The sequence below is a fragment of the Rhincodon typus genome, chromosome 4, assembly GCF_021869965.1.
Source record: "Rhincodon typus isolate 14 chromosome 4, sRhiTyp1.1, whole genome shotgun sequence".
Classification (NCBI taxonomy): Eukaryota; Metazoa; Chordata; class Chondrichthyes; order Orectolobiformes; family Rhincodontidae; genus Rhincodon; species Rhincodon typus.
In genome coordinates this window covers 82,924,938-82,940,109 of record NC_063335.1, presented here as the reverse complement: position 1 = coordinate 82,940,109, position 15,172 = coordinate 82,924,938, and the positions used below count along the sequence as shown (strand labels likewise).

At 39.2% G+C, this 15,172-nt stretch overlaps 1 protein-coding gene across 1 annotated transcript in view; it reads right to left on the bottom strand.

The window, feature by feature from the left end:
- The window catches only part of lrrc69 (leucine rich repeat containing 69), a 64,523-nt gene that overhangs the window by 37,348 nt on the left and 12,003 nt on the right, over window positions 1-15,172 (bottom strand). The window contains exons 2-3 of the mRNA XM_048596148.1: window positions 12,536-12,674; window positions 11,521-11,716 (exon numbers count right to left, since the gene is read on the bottom strand). Coding sequence (XP_048452105.1) covers window positions 11,521-11,716; window positions 12,536-12,674 — 335 coding nt within the window. The remainder of the gene's footprint in view (window positions 1-11,520; window positions 11,717-12,535; window positions 12,675-15,172) is intronic.

The window sequence follows — 15,172 nt, the reverse complement described above, 5'->3', positions numbered from 1 at the left end:
AACCCTGCCAATTGTTTCTATTTAACTAACCATCCAATGCCCTCTTGGAAGCTTCAGTTGAACCTACTCCACATGTCCAGAAAGTACACTCCAAACTCCACTCCGAAGTCCCCAACACAGAATGTGCGAAAACATTTTTGTTCATCTTCCATTGGCTCTTTTGCGAAACTATTTAAATTTGTCATGTCTGTGGAGATGGGCATGGGCATGAGCATAGCATCAGCCATACCCAGACAGGGGTAGGTTCCCTCCTGTGTTCAGTCTTCTGACTAAGGGTATCATTTGCATTACTTTTGCCTGACCTGTACTGGATTTGGAATTGAAACTGAAGGAGTTCATTGACTCATTGGCCCTGCTGCTCCCAGCTTGCCAGATGTTTGAAAGTAGCTGAGTGGTTTGACATAGAATCATGTATCACAGAAGCAGCCCTTTCACCCATCAGTTTTACACCAAGCTATCTCCACTATTTCCGCTTTCCAGCACTTGGCCTATAGCCTTGAATGTTCTGACATTTCAAGTGCTCATACTCATAGATTTTTAAAGACTTCCCATCTCTACCGCACTCCCAAGCATAGACTCTCACCCACCTCAAGGGGAAAATATTTTTCTTCAAATACTTTCCAATTCTCCCATTCCTCATCTTAAAATTATGCTCCTTTGTTATTGAGCCTTCAAGTAAGGAGAACAGCTGCTTCCTATCTAGCATGTCAATGCAACAAATAATTTTATACACTTCATGCAGGTCTGCCCTGAGCCTTGTGCGCTCTGAAGAAAACGATCCGAGCCTATCCAGCCTCTTTTCATAGATAACATACTCCAACACAAACAACATCCTAGTGAATCTCCTCTGCATCCCTCCTGTGCAACACTATAGTGTGGGAGCCAGAACTGAAAATAATATTCTAGCCGTATCCTCCAAGTTTTACATAACTCCAACATAACCTCCCTGCTCTTATAAGCTATGTCTTGACAGACAAATGTTAAATGTATCTCCTGTATGTCCTGCTATTTACTGAGTAACCCTTGTCTTGTTATTTCTTCCAAAGTGCATCACCTCACACTTATAAATATTAAATTCCATCTGCCACTGACAAGCTCATTGATCAACTCGTCTCTATCTTTCTGTACCCCAAAACCACCTTCCACACTATAAACTACTGGGCCATTCTTTCTGCAATTCACAAATGTACTTATCATCCCTCCACACATTCTCATCTATATCGTCTATATATTTCATGAACGTTAAGGGAGCCAGTGGTACACAACCGGACACCAGCCTCTAGTCACACAAAGAGCATCTACCACCACTCTCAGTCTTCTATCACTATACCAACTTTGAATTGATCTTGACGAGTTATCCTGGATCTAATGTGCTTTTACTTTCTTTATCAGTCTCCCAAGTGGGACCTTGTTAAAGGTTTTGCCGAAATCCACATAAACTACACCAACTTCAATACCCTCATCCAAACAGACAACAGACCCAACACCTCAAAAAAGTCAAGCAAGTTTGTTAGGCATGATCTCCCTCTGACAAAGCCTTGCTGACTATCCCTGATCAAACCTTACCTCTCCAAGTAGAGATTACTTCTTTCCTTCAGAATTTTGAGAGCCTCATGGTCTATAATCTACTGGTTCACACCTTCTTTAAAAGTGGAACCATGTTAACTGTCCTCCAGTTGTCTGGCACCTCCCCTGTGGCCACAGAGGAATAAAAAATTGAGTCAGAGCTCCTATAATTTGCTCGCTCGCCTCGTACAGGAGTCTGGGATACAACTCATTTGGATCTAGGGATTTGTCCACTTTTAAGGCTGCTAAAATTCCAATACCTTCTTACACCCTATGCCAATCTGCTTGAGATCCTCACAATCTATCTCACCAACAGCCTCCTCTCCTGAGTGAAGACAGAAGTGCTCGTTTAACACCCTATCGATATCGTCCTGACTCCGCAAACAGAGTTCCTTGAGTGGACCCTACTGTTTCCCTGGTTATCCTCTTCCCTTTAATATAGCCACAGAATATGCTGGGATTCTCCCTAAATTTACCCACCATTGTTTTTTCACATCCACTCTTTGTTCTCCTAATTGCTCTCTTAAATTCCTCCCCTGCACTTTCGACACTCCACTAGGGCTGCCATTGATTTGCTCCCTTTTCCCCTTCGTGGGGGAGGTGATGGCATAGTAGTATTATCACTGGACTGTTAATCCAAGCACCCAGATAATGTTATGGGGACCCGGGTTTGAATCCCACCACGGCAAATGATGGAATTTGAACGCAATAAAAATATCTGGAGTGCAGAATCTAATATGACCATGAAATCATTATCAATTGTTGGGGAAAAACCCATCTGGTTCACTAAAGTCCTTTAGGGAAGGAAACTGCCATCCTTACCTAGTCTGGCCTATATGTGACTCCAGAACCACAGCAATGTGGTTGACTCCGAACTGCCCACTGGGAAATTAGGGATGGGCAATAAATGCTGCCTAGCCAGTGATGCCCTCATTCCATTAATGAATATAAAAATGCATCTCTGTTGTCAACAATCATTTCAAATTTTGCACTTATCTCTGAACTTCTGAAAATAGTCCACCTCAAACCTCACAGTTCAAGTTTCTGACTGGCGTAATTCTCCATATTCCTCACATTCAACTTGAGGCTCCAAATGGCATAAGTGAAAGCCACTCTTTTCTGCCCTTGAACTTGTGACAGCACCGCTTTTAGATCAAGAAAACTGGCATGTGCTTCCAGTGTGAAAGGGATTTGGAAATGCTGGTAGCCAAATACAGGTGATGAGACAAACTTCTGCTTCAGGGCGCCAAAGGAATTTTCACATTCGAGGATGAAACTCCCAGCAATGCTCCGTGATGTAACAAACCTTATACATCCTTTCCCAACAACATTTGGGAATCATTCTCCAATTTCCTCTGTAAATTGTGAAGTGGGGCAGCCAACTGTGCATAGCCTTACACAAATCTCTTTTAATATGCAGCTATACCACATAGTTCCCTCTCCATCTTAGGTCAGAATCACTCCTTTACCAGTCAGATTTCCTCATGCTCTCCCTTGGTAACAAAGTGCCCAAAGAAAATCCAGAAAAGTTGGCACTTCAAATGGTGGAGCTCCCACTGAACTGCTCAGATTCTTTGCTCAGTGTCCTCCATCACCATTAACACCTGTTCTTGGAGGTCCCATCATATGGAGATACTGAAAGGCACAATATAAATTTAAGTTCATTCTTGTTAATTATGTGGATAAAATTCAGGGATATGCTGCTCCCCAAAAATCGATGATTCCTAACTGCCATTTCGGCATTTGCCGGTTAGTACAAGCATTCACAACCTTAGTTTTGAAAGATGGAATGATAGCCTTTTTTTCTGTACTAGAATGAAATAAAAGTGCTGCAACAAAAAAGTTCTATACTAGTAAGAGGTACACTTTTTCAATCTTGCTACAAATCATTATACTCTGGGAAAATTCTGATGAAAAATTATTGTAAAAAGCTGATAAAATTAAAAACTTTATTATATTGTTTTTAAGATCTCAGAAATGCACAAACATCTTTTCCTTTGTACATGCCAATGATGTTTGTGGCAGTTCACAATCAGAATGCTCTCCCATGCACACCTGTTGCAAACTATTAATATTTAAATGAATCCAGGCAAAACACTATTCATATGACACTTTTATGCATTAATTTCTTTTCCACCTTTTCATCATAAAACTTCATTTGACACACTAAATCAAACTGACTTATTCCTCTTAACATAGCTCATAATCCTTTACAGTTAGCTGTACTTCCTAGTTTTCCTTATCTACAAACTTTGATACTGCAACCTCAAGAACCTGCGTCCAAATAATTTAAATATATTGAGAAAAACAGTATTTAAAACCCTAACATTTCATGATCCCACTATTTGCACCCATTTGTCTCATAAACATCCATTATTCTCTTTTCTATCCTTTATCCAGCTGCCTATCTAAGCTGCCACACTTAGTTTAATAACTTTTGCTCATCATATAATCAAACGTCTCCCACATTTATCAAAACCATTTGAACACCTATATATATACTACCCACTGCAATTTTTCGTTAAATATATCTTATTTCTTCAAAATCTTTTTAAAATTTATCAGTCATGACTCGCCTTTTATAAACAAAATCCCCTAAGCATTTATTATTTTTTACTTACATTGTTTGTTAGATGACAAAAAATATACAGGTATTAGAAAATTAGCAGAATGTCCATGCCAATAATGCTTGTGGAGTTCCACAATTGTGCACAGCAAACCAAACAATTTGTGAAGCACAGTTTTCCACAATTGGAGCTTTAGATAAGTAGTTTCTCCATCCTTCATAATCAGAAAATTTTACGGTTACAGTTTGTGATTTGGTTTCAAACTGCCAAAGCTCCAATTACCCATATATAGTTCCAAGTATGCAGGAAAGAAAAACAAGCATTTTAACTGTTCTTTGCCATTATAAACATAGCAATACATTTAACATCAAAGTCACCAGTTTATAGTGAGTACATAAGTCAAATTCAATTTTTATTAAATAGCATTCTGGAATTTATCCTGGTGCTTGGGTTTAAATTTCACAGCATTGATAATTACACTGTAAAAGTATTTCATGCACATTTCTTAAGCTAACTTACGCTAACTTTGGTAGAAGACTGGCCCAGATAAATGTATAAATCGACATTTCATTAGTTTTTTTGCCAGTTTCATGCTGGATTTATGTAAAGGGACTTCAGGGATTTAACAGCGTGTTAGGAGAAATGAGGTTAGTTGCTCTTTCGCTAAGTAGTACTTTTGGTATGACTCGAGTGCCATTCTGACGTTTGACAATATTGCAATGGGTCACATGGAAATATCCATTAATCTGGCGTAAGTGGAAAGGACAAACCTCATACTTAGCATAACAAAAATGTGTGGTTTGACCCAGCAGTGAATTATCTTGTGACCTTTAACAGGAGGATCATAAGACATGGACTTCATAGAATAGAATGGGGGATATTTCCGTGTTTGGCAGGAGTACTAAGGAACTTTCTGAAAATACTAAATCTTATGCATTGCATGCATATCAATGTTGCTCTCATAATGCACAGTTGTAAAAATATCTAAATATTTTACTTTTTGACTCTCTGCAAATTGCAGGTGATAACTGGAGCTTTCAAAATTCAACATATTTCGTCTTGTTTAATAAAATTAAGACAAATGGGGAGACCATTAATCAAGAGTCAGGTAATATTCTGGGACCTGGATTGAAACCCACTGCAGCTGACAGCTGAATTTGAATTCAAGAAAAATATGGAATTAAGAGTCTAATGACGTCAATTGTCATAAAAACCCATCTGGGTTCACTGAATATCTATTAGGGAAGGAAGCAACTTTTTTTTTAAATTCATTCACGAGATGTGGGTATCACTGGCTAGGCCAGAATTTATTGCCCAGAGGGCAGTTAAGAGTCAACAACATGGCTGTGGCTCTGGAGTCACACATAGGCCAGACCAGGTAAGGATGATAGTTTACTTCCCGAAAGGACATTAATTTCAACAATCGACAATGACTTTATGGTCACCATTGGACTCCTCACCATTCACCATGGTGGTATTTAAATCCAGGGCCCCAGGACATTACCTGGGTCTCTGGATTAACAATCCAGGAATAATACCACTGATGATGTTACCCAGCAAGGTAAAAATGAAACGTCTGCGAACTAACGAACCAGCACAGTGAGTGAACCAACCACAGCATCCACAACCCGAGCTAGAAATCTACTCAAGAACCTAAGATACCACGAAGCCTCCCCTCATGAATTCTGACTTCCTTACCTGGTCTGGCCTACGTGGGACTTCAGATGCACAGCAATGTGGTTAGTTGACTCTTAGCTATCCTCTAAAACTACCCAGGCAAGCCATTCAGTCGTATCAATTGCTACAAAGCCTCTAGTAAGAAATCAACCCAGATGGACTAGTGGCATTGAAGGAATGGAAAGGAAAACAGCAAAAACAGTCCTTTCAATCCGTCAAAGTCCTCCTTACTAACATTTGGGGGCTCATTCCAAAATTGTGGGAGTGTTTTAACAGACTAGCAGCAGCTTGACATTGTAAACTGTGATTCTACAGTATGACTATGTCCCAGATCCACCATCACCATCCCTGGATATTTCCTGTCCCATCGGCAGGATAGATCATAAAGCGTTGGAGCTACAGTGGTGGATAGTTGAGACGGAGGTGCTTGGAAGTCCTCGACATTCACTTCAGACACTAGGAAGTCCCATGCCAGGTCAAACATGAACAAGGAAACATTCTGCTGGTTACAACATACCATAATCCCTCGGCTGATGAATCAGTACTCCTCCATGTTGAACGAAGCACTGAGGATAGCAAGGGTACAGAATGTAATGTGAGTTGGGGATTTCAATATCCATCACTGAGTAGTTTGGCAGCAGTACTACTGATTGAGCTGGTCAGGTCCTAAAGGACACGGCTGTTAGACTGGGTATGTGGCAGGTGGTGAGGGAACCAACAAAAAGGATAAACCTACTGACCTCAACTTCATCAATGTGCCTGCCACAGATGCATCTGCTAATGACAGCACTGGTAAAGGTGGCCATCACAACATCCTTGTGGAGATGAAACCCTGTCTCACACTGTCATGCTGTGTGGCACTATGGCCATGCTGAATGATACAGACTTCGAACAGATCTAGCAATTCAAAGTATCCATGAGGTGTTATAGGCCATCAGCAGCAGAATTATGTTCCAACATGCAACCTCAAGTTCTGGCATTTCCTCTATTCAACCATTACCATCAAGCCAGAGATCATCCCTCATTCAACAAGACTGCAGGAGGGAATGCCAGGGGCAGCACCAGGCATACCTAAAAATCAGATGTCAACCTGGTGAAGCTACTAAACAGGAATACTTGCAGCAGTGCAAAAGCTAAGAAGTGCCAAGTGGATGTTCTCCAAAATGGAGCATGAAGAAAGAATTCACAATTTAATCTTATTGCTCAACACAAACAATACTCTGGTGCATTGGTCAGGTGTTGTATCATACATTTTACTAGGCACATCAGGAAGAGTTCAGACATAAGAAAGTGACAATTTCAGGCCACTTGATGCTCTGAACAAAGATTCCACTGTATATGGACAATGTCACCATATTCTATTCAGAGCCTCTGTCTATTCACAGACTGATGAATTAATAGTTTGACCTGGGAGCCAAATTAACTTGTGACAAGATTAAGGCCATGTTCTTTGGATACAAAACCAACTAATCCTTTGTCACTTTACTATAAGATTAGATTATCAGAAAGCGCAAAGGACTCAAAATATTAACTCTGTTTCTTTCTCTACATATGTTGTCAGACTTGCTGAGTCTCTCCAACACCTTTGCCTTTTATTTCAGACCTCCAGCATCTGCAGGGTTTCGCTAGAATATTATTTCAATAGAAAGGGACTTCAGAAGGCTATGGATTAGGATCTGTGTGCCCTTATGCACCAATCACAAAACATTAGCAGGTACAAAGGATAACTAGGAAGGTAAATGGAATGTTGGCCTTTACCAAAAGGAAGATGAAACATAAAAGAAGGGAAGTAGTTGCAACTTATTGGTGAGACCATGCCACTGTGTACAGTTTCAATCTCTTTAATTAAGAAAGGATATACTCGTTTTGAAGGCAGGTCACAGAAGGATCATTAGGTTGATTCCTGAGACAAAAAGGTTGTCATATGAGGAAACATTTAGCAAGTTGGTCCTCTACTCATTGGACTTCAGAAGAATGAACGTTGACCTTTGGAAACAGATAAACTTCAATGGAGATTGGCATGTTCAATATTGTGAGAATGTTTCTCTTCGTGTGGCAATCTAGCAGAGGATACAGTGGGTCTCCCATTTAAGATGAAGATCTTTCTTCTCTCAGAGGGTGGTTCAAGTTCTGGAATGCTCTACTGCAGACAACAGCAAAGACAAGCCATTGAATTTGTCCACAATTGAGTTAGATAAATTTTTGATCTTCAAGGGTTTTTGGCAGTGGGGGAGAAGGCAGGCAGAAAAAATGAAGTTATGGCCATAGACAGATCATAGACAGATCAGCCATGATCTATGTGCATAGTGGAATGATCTTAAGATGCCAAATTGTTTACTTCTGTTCCTACTCATTATGAAGAGGGTCAAAATCATTTGGCAGGGCACATTATTGCTAGAACTTGAAAATATTACTAAAGTGTATCTTGAATGGTGGTGAAAACAGCTCCCACATTCCCTTCAATGCACACTCAAATAATTAGCACCACTATATACAGCCTGCTAGCTGCTGATGTTTGGGAAATGTCTGACACCCATCTGATACTGTATACACCTATGCTCAATGGAATGTTCCCTGGGAACTCTACCAAAGCAAACATCAATTTGTCCTAGAGGACCATCAACTTGGTGAAAGACCTCAGTTCTTGTTCATAACTAGTAGTGCAGACTGCCACTTTCCAAGATGGTCCAGAATTTAAGTGCATTCCCTGGGGCTATACACACCAAAGAATATGTGACATGAAATGTAAGTTCTTATTGTAAGTAAAACCTGTAATTGTAAGTGCAATCTGGCTGTCTGACGACCATCACCTAAATGTCTGAGAGCTATCACCTATATGAACTTTTGAAAGACATTAATTAACAAGTCATCTCTGTATTCAACATTCCATTAACGACAATGGAGAAGTTGCAAAGACTGGAGGTGTAATTAAAGCGTTAAGACTGTGGCCAACTGACACTCCCATAAACACTGGTAGATACTACTGATGTAGGTGGAGGACTATGGGTGTTCACAGATGGTGTTCCCCTCCAAAGACGTTCTAATATTTTAAAAATACAATGTGTCCACATCTGCCAAGGTGAGAAGAATCTGAGCTGACAATGGTCTGCAGTCACAAATGTGGCCATCTGATCACCGTAAATCTGTGAAGCAGAGATTTACAAGAGTACTTTTATTCTTTCATTTGATATAGGTGTCACTTGCAAGGGCAGAGTCACTCTGGACTTGAAACGCTAACTCTGTTTCTTTCTCCGCAGATGCACCAGAACTGCTCAGTTTGCCCATTATTGTTTTTATTTCAGATTTTTAGCATCCGCATTATTTTGCTTTTAGTTAGGAATAATCTAAGTAGAAAGTTAATCAGAGACAAAATTGGTGGGATTGTTCAAAAATACAGTTATATGCCACAATGATTGATGTAATAATATACTAGAAAATTAAAGAGCTTTGGGTTAAAAGCTCTTTTCTCATCCCTACTTTTCTTAAATTTTGCAATTAAATAGATATTTCTAATTTACCTAAATGAGATGTCAAAACTCAATTATGTAGAATTTAGGAATATCCCTACCTGTACCATGACATTAGAATATTAAATCCACTATCCTCTGTCCCAAAAACTCTAGAATACTGCTCTTTTAGCTTCTTGACATTGCTATTATCTAAGTAAATTGTTTTCTCTGCAAACAATTAAGCCATAACACTGGGGTTGATCATTAAGGTCAACTTAGCCCCCTAACCAAGATAATAACAAATTCCAACTATCTATGGAACAGCTTTCTTTACTTATCCATCACGGTCTAGAATAAATTGCTAACAATGGTTTTCACAAATGTTTTGTGAGTAAAAATTTTCACTCAGAAATTTTACAACATCTTATTCAATTATGTGCAGCTATTAATGTACCATCATTTTGGGCCAACAGCACACATGAAATTACCTACATACTAGCTTGGCTCAATTGATGATATTCACCCAAGTCAGAAAACTGAAAGTTGAAGCCACACTGTAGATGTGAACATATAACCTAGACATACATACCAGGAGACTGCTGCACTGTCTAGAAATATCGTCTTTCAAATAAGAAAGGTCCCGTCTGCCTGCTCAGATGAATGCAATGATATTCCATGACATTATTCGAAAAAAAGTGAGAGTTTCTCCATGCATAGGCCCTCGTCCCTCTCTCACAAAATACCACTAAAACCAGTTTGTCTACACATTTGTCTCACTACTTCTTTATGAATATTCTGTACATAAAAATGCTTGCCATGTTTATCTACAAAACAAAGACCAAGAATTCATTAGTAATCCATTAACTGCAGGGCACTTTGTGGCCTCTGAAAGATGACATGAGATGGAGTTGTTGGTTGTTTCGCCGAGCTGACTGGCTTTCATGCAAACGTTTCGTCTCTCTTCTAGGTGACATCTTCAGTGGTGTCTAGCTTCCTTTGAAGCACTATTGTTCTGTCCTGCTCTGAATTTATATGGTCCGGTCTGTCATGGTGGGCAGTCTTGTTTCCGGTTTTATACCATGGTGGTATGTAGATGAGGTCTATTTCAACATGTTGTTTATCGCACCGGTGGGTGAAAACCAGGCCTCCAGGAATTCTTGTGCATGTTTTTGTTTTGCTTGTCCTAGTACAGTAACTTTGTCCCAGTTAAACTGATGTCCTCCTATGTCGGAGTATATTGAAATGAGGGAGAGTTGGTCATGCCGTTTTCATAGAATCCCTAGTGTTGGAACAGGCCATTCGGCCCAACAAGTCCACACGGCCCCTCCGAAGAGCATCCCACTCAGACGCATTCCTCTACCCCAGCATTTCCCATGTCTAACCCACCTAACCTAAACATCCCTTGGCACTTTAGCATAGCCAATCCACCTACCCTGCACATCTTTGGACTGTGGGAGGAAACCGGAGCACCCAGAGGAAACCCACGCAGACACGGGGAGAATGTGCAAACTCCACACAGACAGTCACCCAAGGCTGGAATCGAATCCGGGTCCCTGCCGCTGTGAGGCAGCAGTGCTAACCAATGAGCCACTGTGCCGCCCGTGCTGCGAACATGAAAGCCAACTCGCAGCAAAATGGCACGACCAACTGTCCCTTGTTTCAATACACTCTGACATAGGAGGACATCAGTTTAACTGGGACAAAGTTACTGTACTAGGACAAGCAAAACAAAGACAAGCACGAGAATTCCTGGAAGCTTTGTTTTCAACCACTGGTGCGATAAACAAACATGTTGAAATAGACCTCATCTACATACCACCATGGTACAAAACCGGAAACAAGACTGCCCACCATGACAGACCGGACCATATAAATTCAGAGCAGGACAGAACAACTGCGCTTCAACAGAGGCTAGGCAACACTGAAGATGTCACCTAGAAGGGAGACGAAACGTTTGCACGAAAACCAGTCAGCTCAGCAAAACAACCAACAACTCCAACCACAACCCGAGCTACAGATCTTTGTTAAAGCATTAGATGACATAAGATATCAAATAAATGCAAGTTACCTGACACAATTTCAACTGAATATCCACAGGAGCACAGGAAAAAGAAAATTTCACATCATTTCCCAGGATTTTATAGATCTCTAAGATTACTGCAGATGATTAGGAGAATCCATCCAAAAATCAATGAACTAATATTTTTAATGTATATATTTAAATTCAATACAATAAGAAATTCTGTTTCGTGATAACTTACTTCAGGGAGCACCTGGATTTTGTTCCTTGGCACAGAAAGCTTCTTGAGATTAGTCAAAAATCCAATGTCATGTGGAAGTGATTTGAGTTTATTGTGTGCTAAATGCAGTTCACAAAGATGTTGTAGGAGACAAAGTTTGCTTGGAATGCTCTCAAGTTGGTTGTTGTTCACAGTAAGATATTTGAGCTGTGCCAGCCTGCAAAGCAATAATTCATTATTTGTAATGATACAGTGGTGCCCTCTACAGATCATGTCTTATTTACCAGAAAAAAATTTTAAACTGGACCTAATTTGCCAGATCTCTCTAGGATTATGTTATTGGTTAAACACTTGTAAACTGTAGAAAATAGATTTTCTTCCAAACCTATTAATATAAAACCGTTCTTTAAAGTATACTCTATTGCATTTTCATACAATGTCAGACACAAGAAGTATCCACCACAAGGAATATGCCTTACATCTAGTCTAATAGCATTCAATTTCAGTAAAATCTTGTTCTGCACATTTCTGCATACCTACGACATATGTTCCTATTGTCTGGCAATGTTGGTACATTAATCCAAAAAGTGTCAAAGTTAGTGAGTTAATATCCAGAGTTCCTAATTATTATGGACTATTTAGTTGTCCCTGCCTATGATTTGTATGTAAACACACATGATACCGAACCACGTAAACCAGAAGCTTCAGATTTAATTCCTGGGAGGTGCTGAGTTACTTAATCCAGGCCAGGATTTATTCATTACTTGTTGGAGAGTGGCCTGTGAGATGTCAGGTGAGGACAGAAAAAGGCTTGCCTGTAACATTACTGCCATTGTCAAACAATTACTAATGGCCACGTCTGGAAGAATACAAGAAGGCAGGATGTAACATTCAAGTGCTGAACAACGCTGTATCTGCAGTACTGTAGTCCAGCCACGGTCTTCACATTTGGACTAGATGGAGAAGTAACTGTGAAAATAAATAACGTTTACTTGATGCAACATATAACAATGCAATAGAAGACAAGTTCCTTTACCTGCATATCTCTTCAGGCAAGGTTGTCAACTTGTTGTTATTCAGGTTCAAGAAAGTTAGGTCTTCTAAACACTCTGAAATGACCAAAAATGTGCATTTTGGAAATGAGACGAATATTAAAAAGTATCTAGCAATTGATACTACAATATAGAAACAAAAATGAGAGCACAAAATACTGAAAATTCTGTTAAGGTCTTGCAACATTTGTGAAGAAAAAAGTGTTATCAAAAATTTCAGAGGATGACATTTCATGAGAACACTCTTCACGTATGCTGTCAGATCTGCTGAATGTTTGCAGATTTTTCTGTTTTTGGGTTTCCAACATCTGCAACATCTTCTTTTTCTGAAAAATCCAGTAAGGTTGATTTCCCCTGCTCTGGTGTCTCCCTACTTTTACCATGTTACTGCATATGAAATTGCAAAGAGAGATTTAAAACAGTAGGAAGGAAGTCCAGAAAAGGGTAATTCCATGCTGTTTTTATTGCCTTGCAATATTTAGATCAATGTAACACTGATAAAGTTAAAAGCCTGGGAAAAAAAATTGCTCAAAGGGCCCACTTGATCATGGAGTACATTGCCCTGAGATAGAAAATTAGCTTTAAAAATGGGTACAGATTCAATCTCCAAAATAACATCGACAACAACAGTAGGATGAGGAGGGCTTAGTGGATAAATGAATTTGGAAAATAATTAACTGATGTAGATTCATCCTGACTCTCTGCATTTTTCTCCTCATTCTTTTTACCATATATACATTCGTTCAATCTCCCACACAACACAGCAGTAAATACAGAAGTTGATCACAAGGTTTCATCATTATGTTTTGTATAAGACCAGTGCAGAAAATGTTAAAAAAAAAACACTCCACTGAGTTGCTGACAATTTTATACAATTCCAAAAACTGAGAGAATTCGAAAGAGGCTATCACCATACATTCCACATCTTAAAAAGAACCACCCATGTTTTCCAACTTTTTTAAGATATTCACAGCTCTATGCTACTGAAATGCACCTTTTCCCAACATAACGCAGCACCTAACCATTCTTTACTTCATCCCTCCATGTTATCATCAAATACCTATCTTTTGTCTGCTTGATACTTCCACTTTAACCTACTTGCACTGTGCCAAATCTACTTTGTAGCACTGTTATCCTAGCATTCTTACAGAAAGCAAGTTATTTCCTTCTACTTGGGATAACCTGAGCAAATAAAACTCCCAATCTTTGTCAATAATGGGCAAGATTTAGTGGAATGGAAGATAAGTGTAGTGGAACAAAGAAAAATGTCAGGAGGTGAGTGAAAAGAAGGGGAAGAATTGGTGGCTGATACCAAAGTGGTGGAGCTACTGATTTAGTGACTAAGTAAGTAGTTTTTAGAAAGACACAGGAAGAGTGCAGTAGGAATGTTTCAATCTGACACAGCATGGACTGGGGTTGTGGGGGGGCTGGTGGATTGAGGTTGTTATTAATATTTTGGATGATATTAAAAACTGTTGGCTATGCTTTCAGATAAAAAAGTAACTTTGTTTTGTAAAAGTTTATGATACTAATTTCAAGGAAAAAGAAAGAACTGCAGAAACAAAATCAGAAATTGCTGGAAAAACTCAGCAGGTCTGGCAGCATTGTGGAACAAAAGCAGAGTTAACGTTTCAGGTCCAGTGATCCTTCTTTAGATTCTGAAATGTTATCCTGAAGCATTAGCTCTGCTTTCACTCCATGGATTGACCTGCTGAGATTTTCCAGCAATTTCTGATTTTGTTACTAATTTCAAGAATGTTGGGATGTGATGAATATTATTAGTAAACATTGTATCTTTTAAAGTTCCGTTCTTTTCTATCCTTAATCCTGTAAACATATGAATTTATACTGAAATGTTGAGAATATATAAAACAAGCTGTCGATATTAATAAAAGCAAAGGTTGATAGATCAGTTGTGCATTTTTGTACAACTGATCTATCAACTGAGTTCTGATGGTCACCAGACCCGAAACGTTAACTCTGTTTTCTCCTCCAAAGATGCTGCCAGACCTGCTGATGAGCTTTTCCAGCAACTTTGTTTTTGTTGTGCATTTTTGTATATTATTTCCATTTTATAGCATTTGTTTCTCTTTCCTTCTACTTTCATATTTGTCACATTGCACAAGACCAACTAGCAAGACAGTCAACAGAGTATAAAACTGCAGCATTAGAAAGAAAAGAATCAGTCACAGCTACTTGTACTAAACCAGTTAAACCACAGGCTTCAATCATTGACATTTTTTATTTCTGCAAGTAGAAATATTTCCATCAGTTCAAACCCTTAGGAGATTAGTAAGGAAAACATCTTGAAATTACATTTGGCTGAGAAATGAAATGAACAAGAATTGCAATACAATCCGATATTCACCTTACTTGCACATTAATTGAAGAACATTCATAGTTAATTACAAATCAGAAGAGAATATTTGGCTTAAATAATTGCAAGTGACAGTGTAATGATGGTGGAAAGTTTTTTTTCAGAGACTGGAAACCATGTTACCTAATTTATTATAGATAACAAGGTGTAGAGCTGGATGAACACAGCAGGCCAAGCAGCATCAGAGGAGCAGGAAGGCTGACGTTTCGGGCCTAGACTCTTCTTCTGAAGAAGGGTCTAGGCC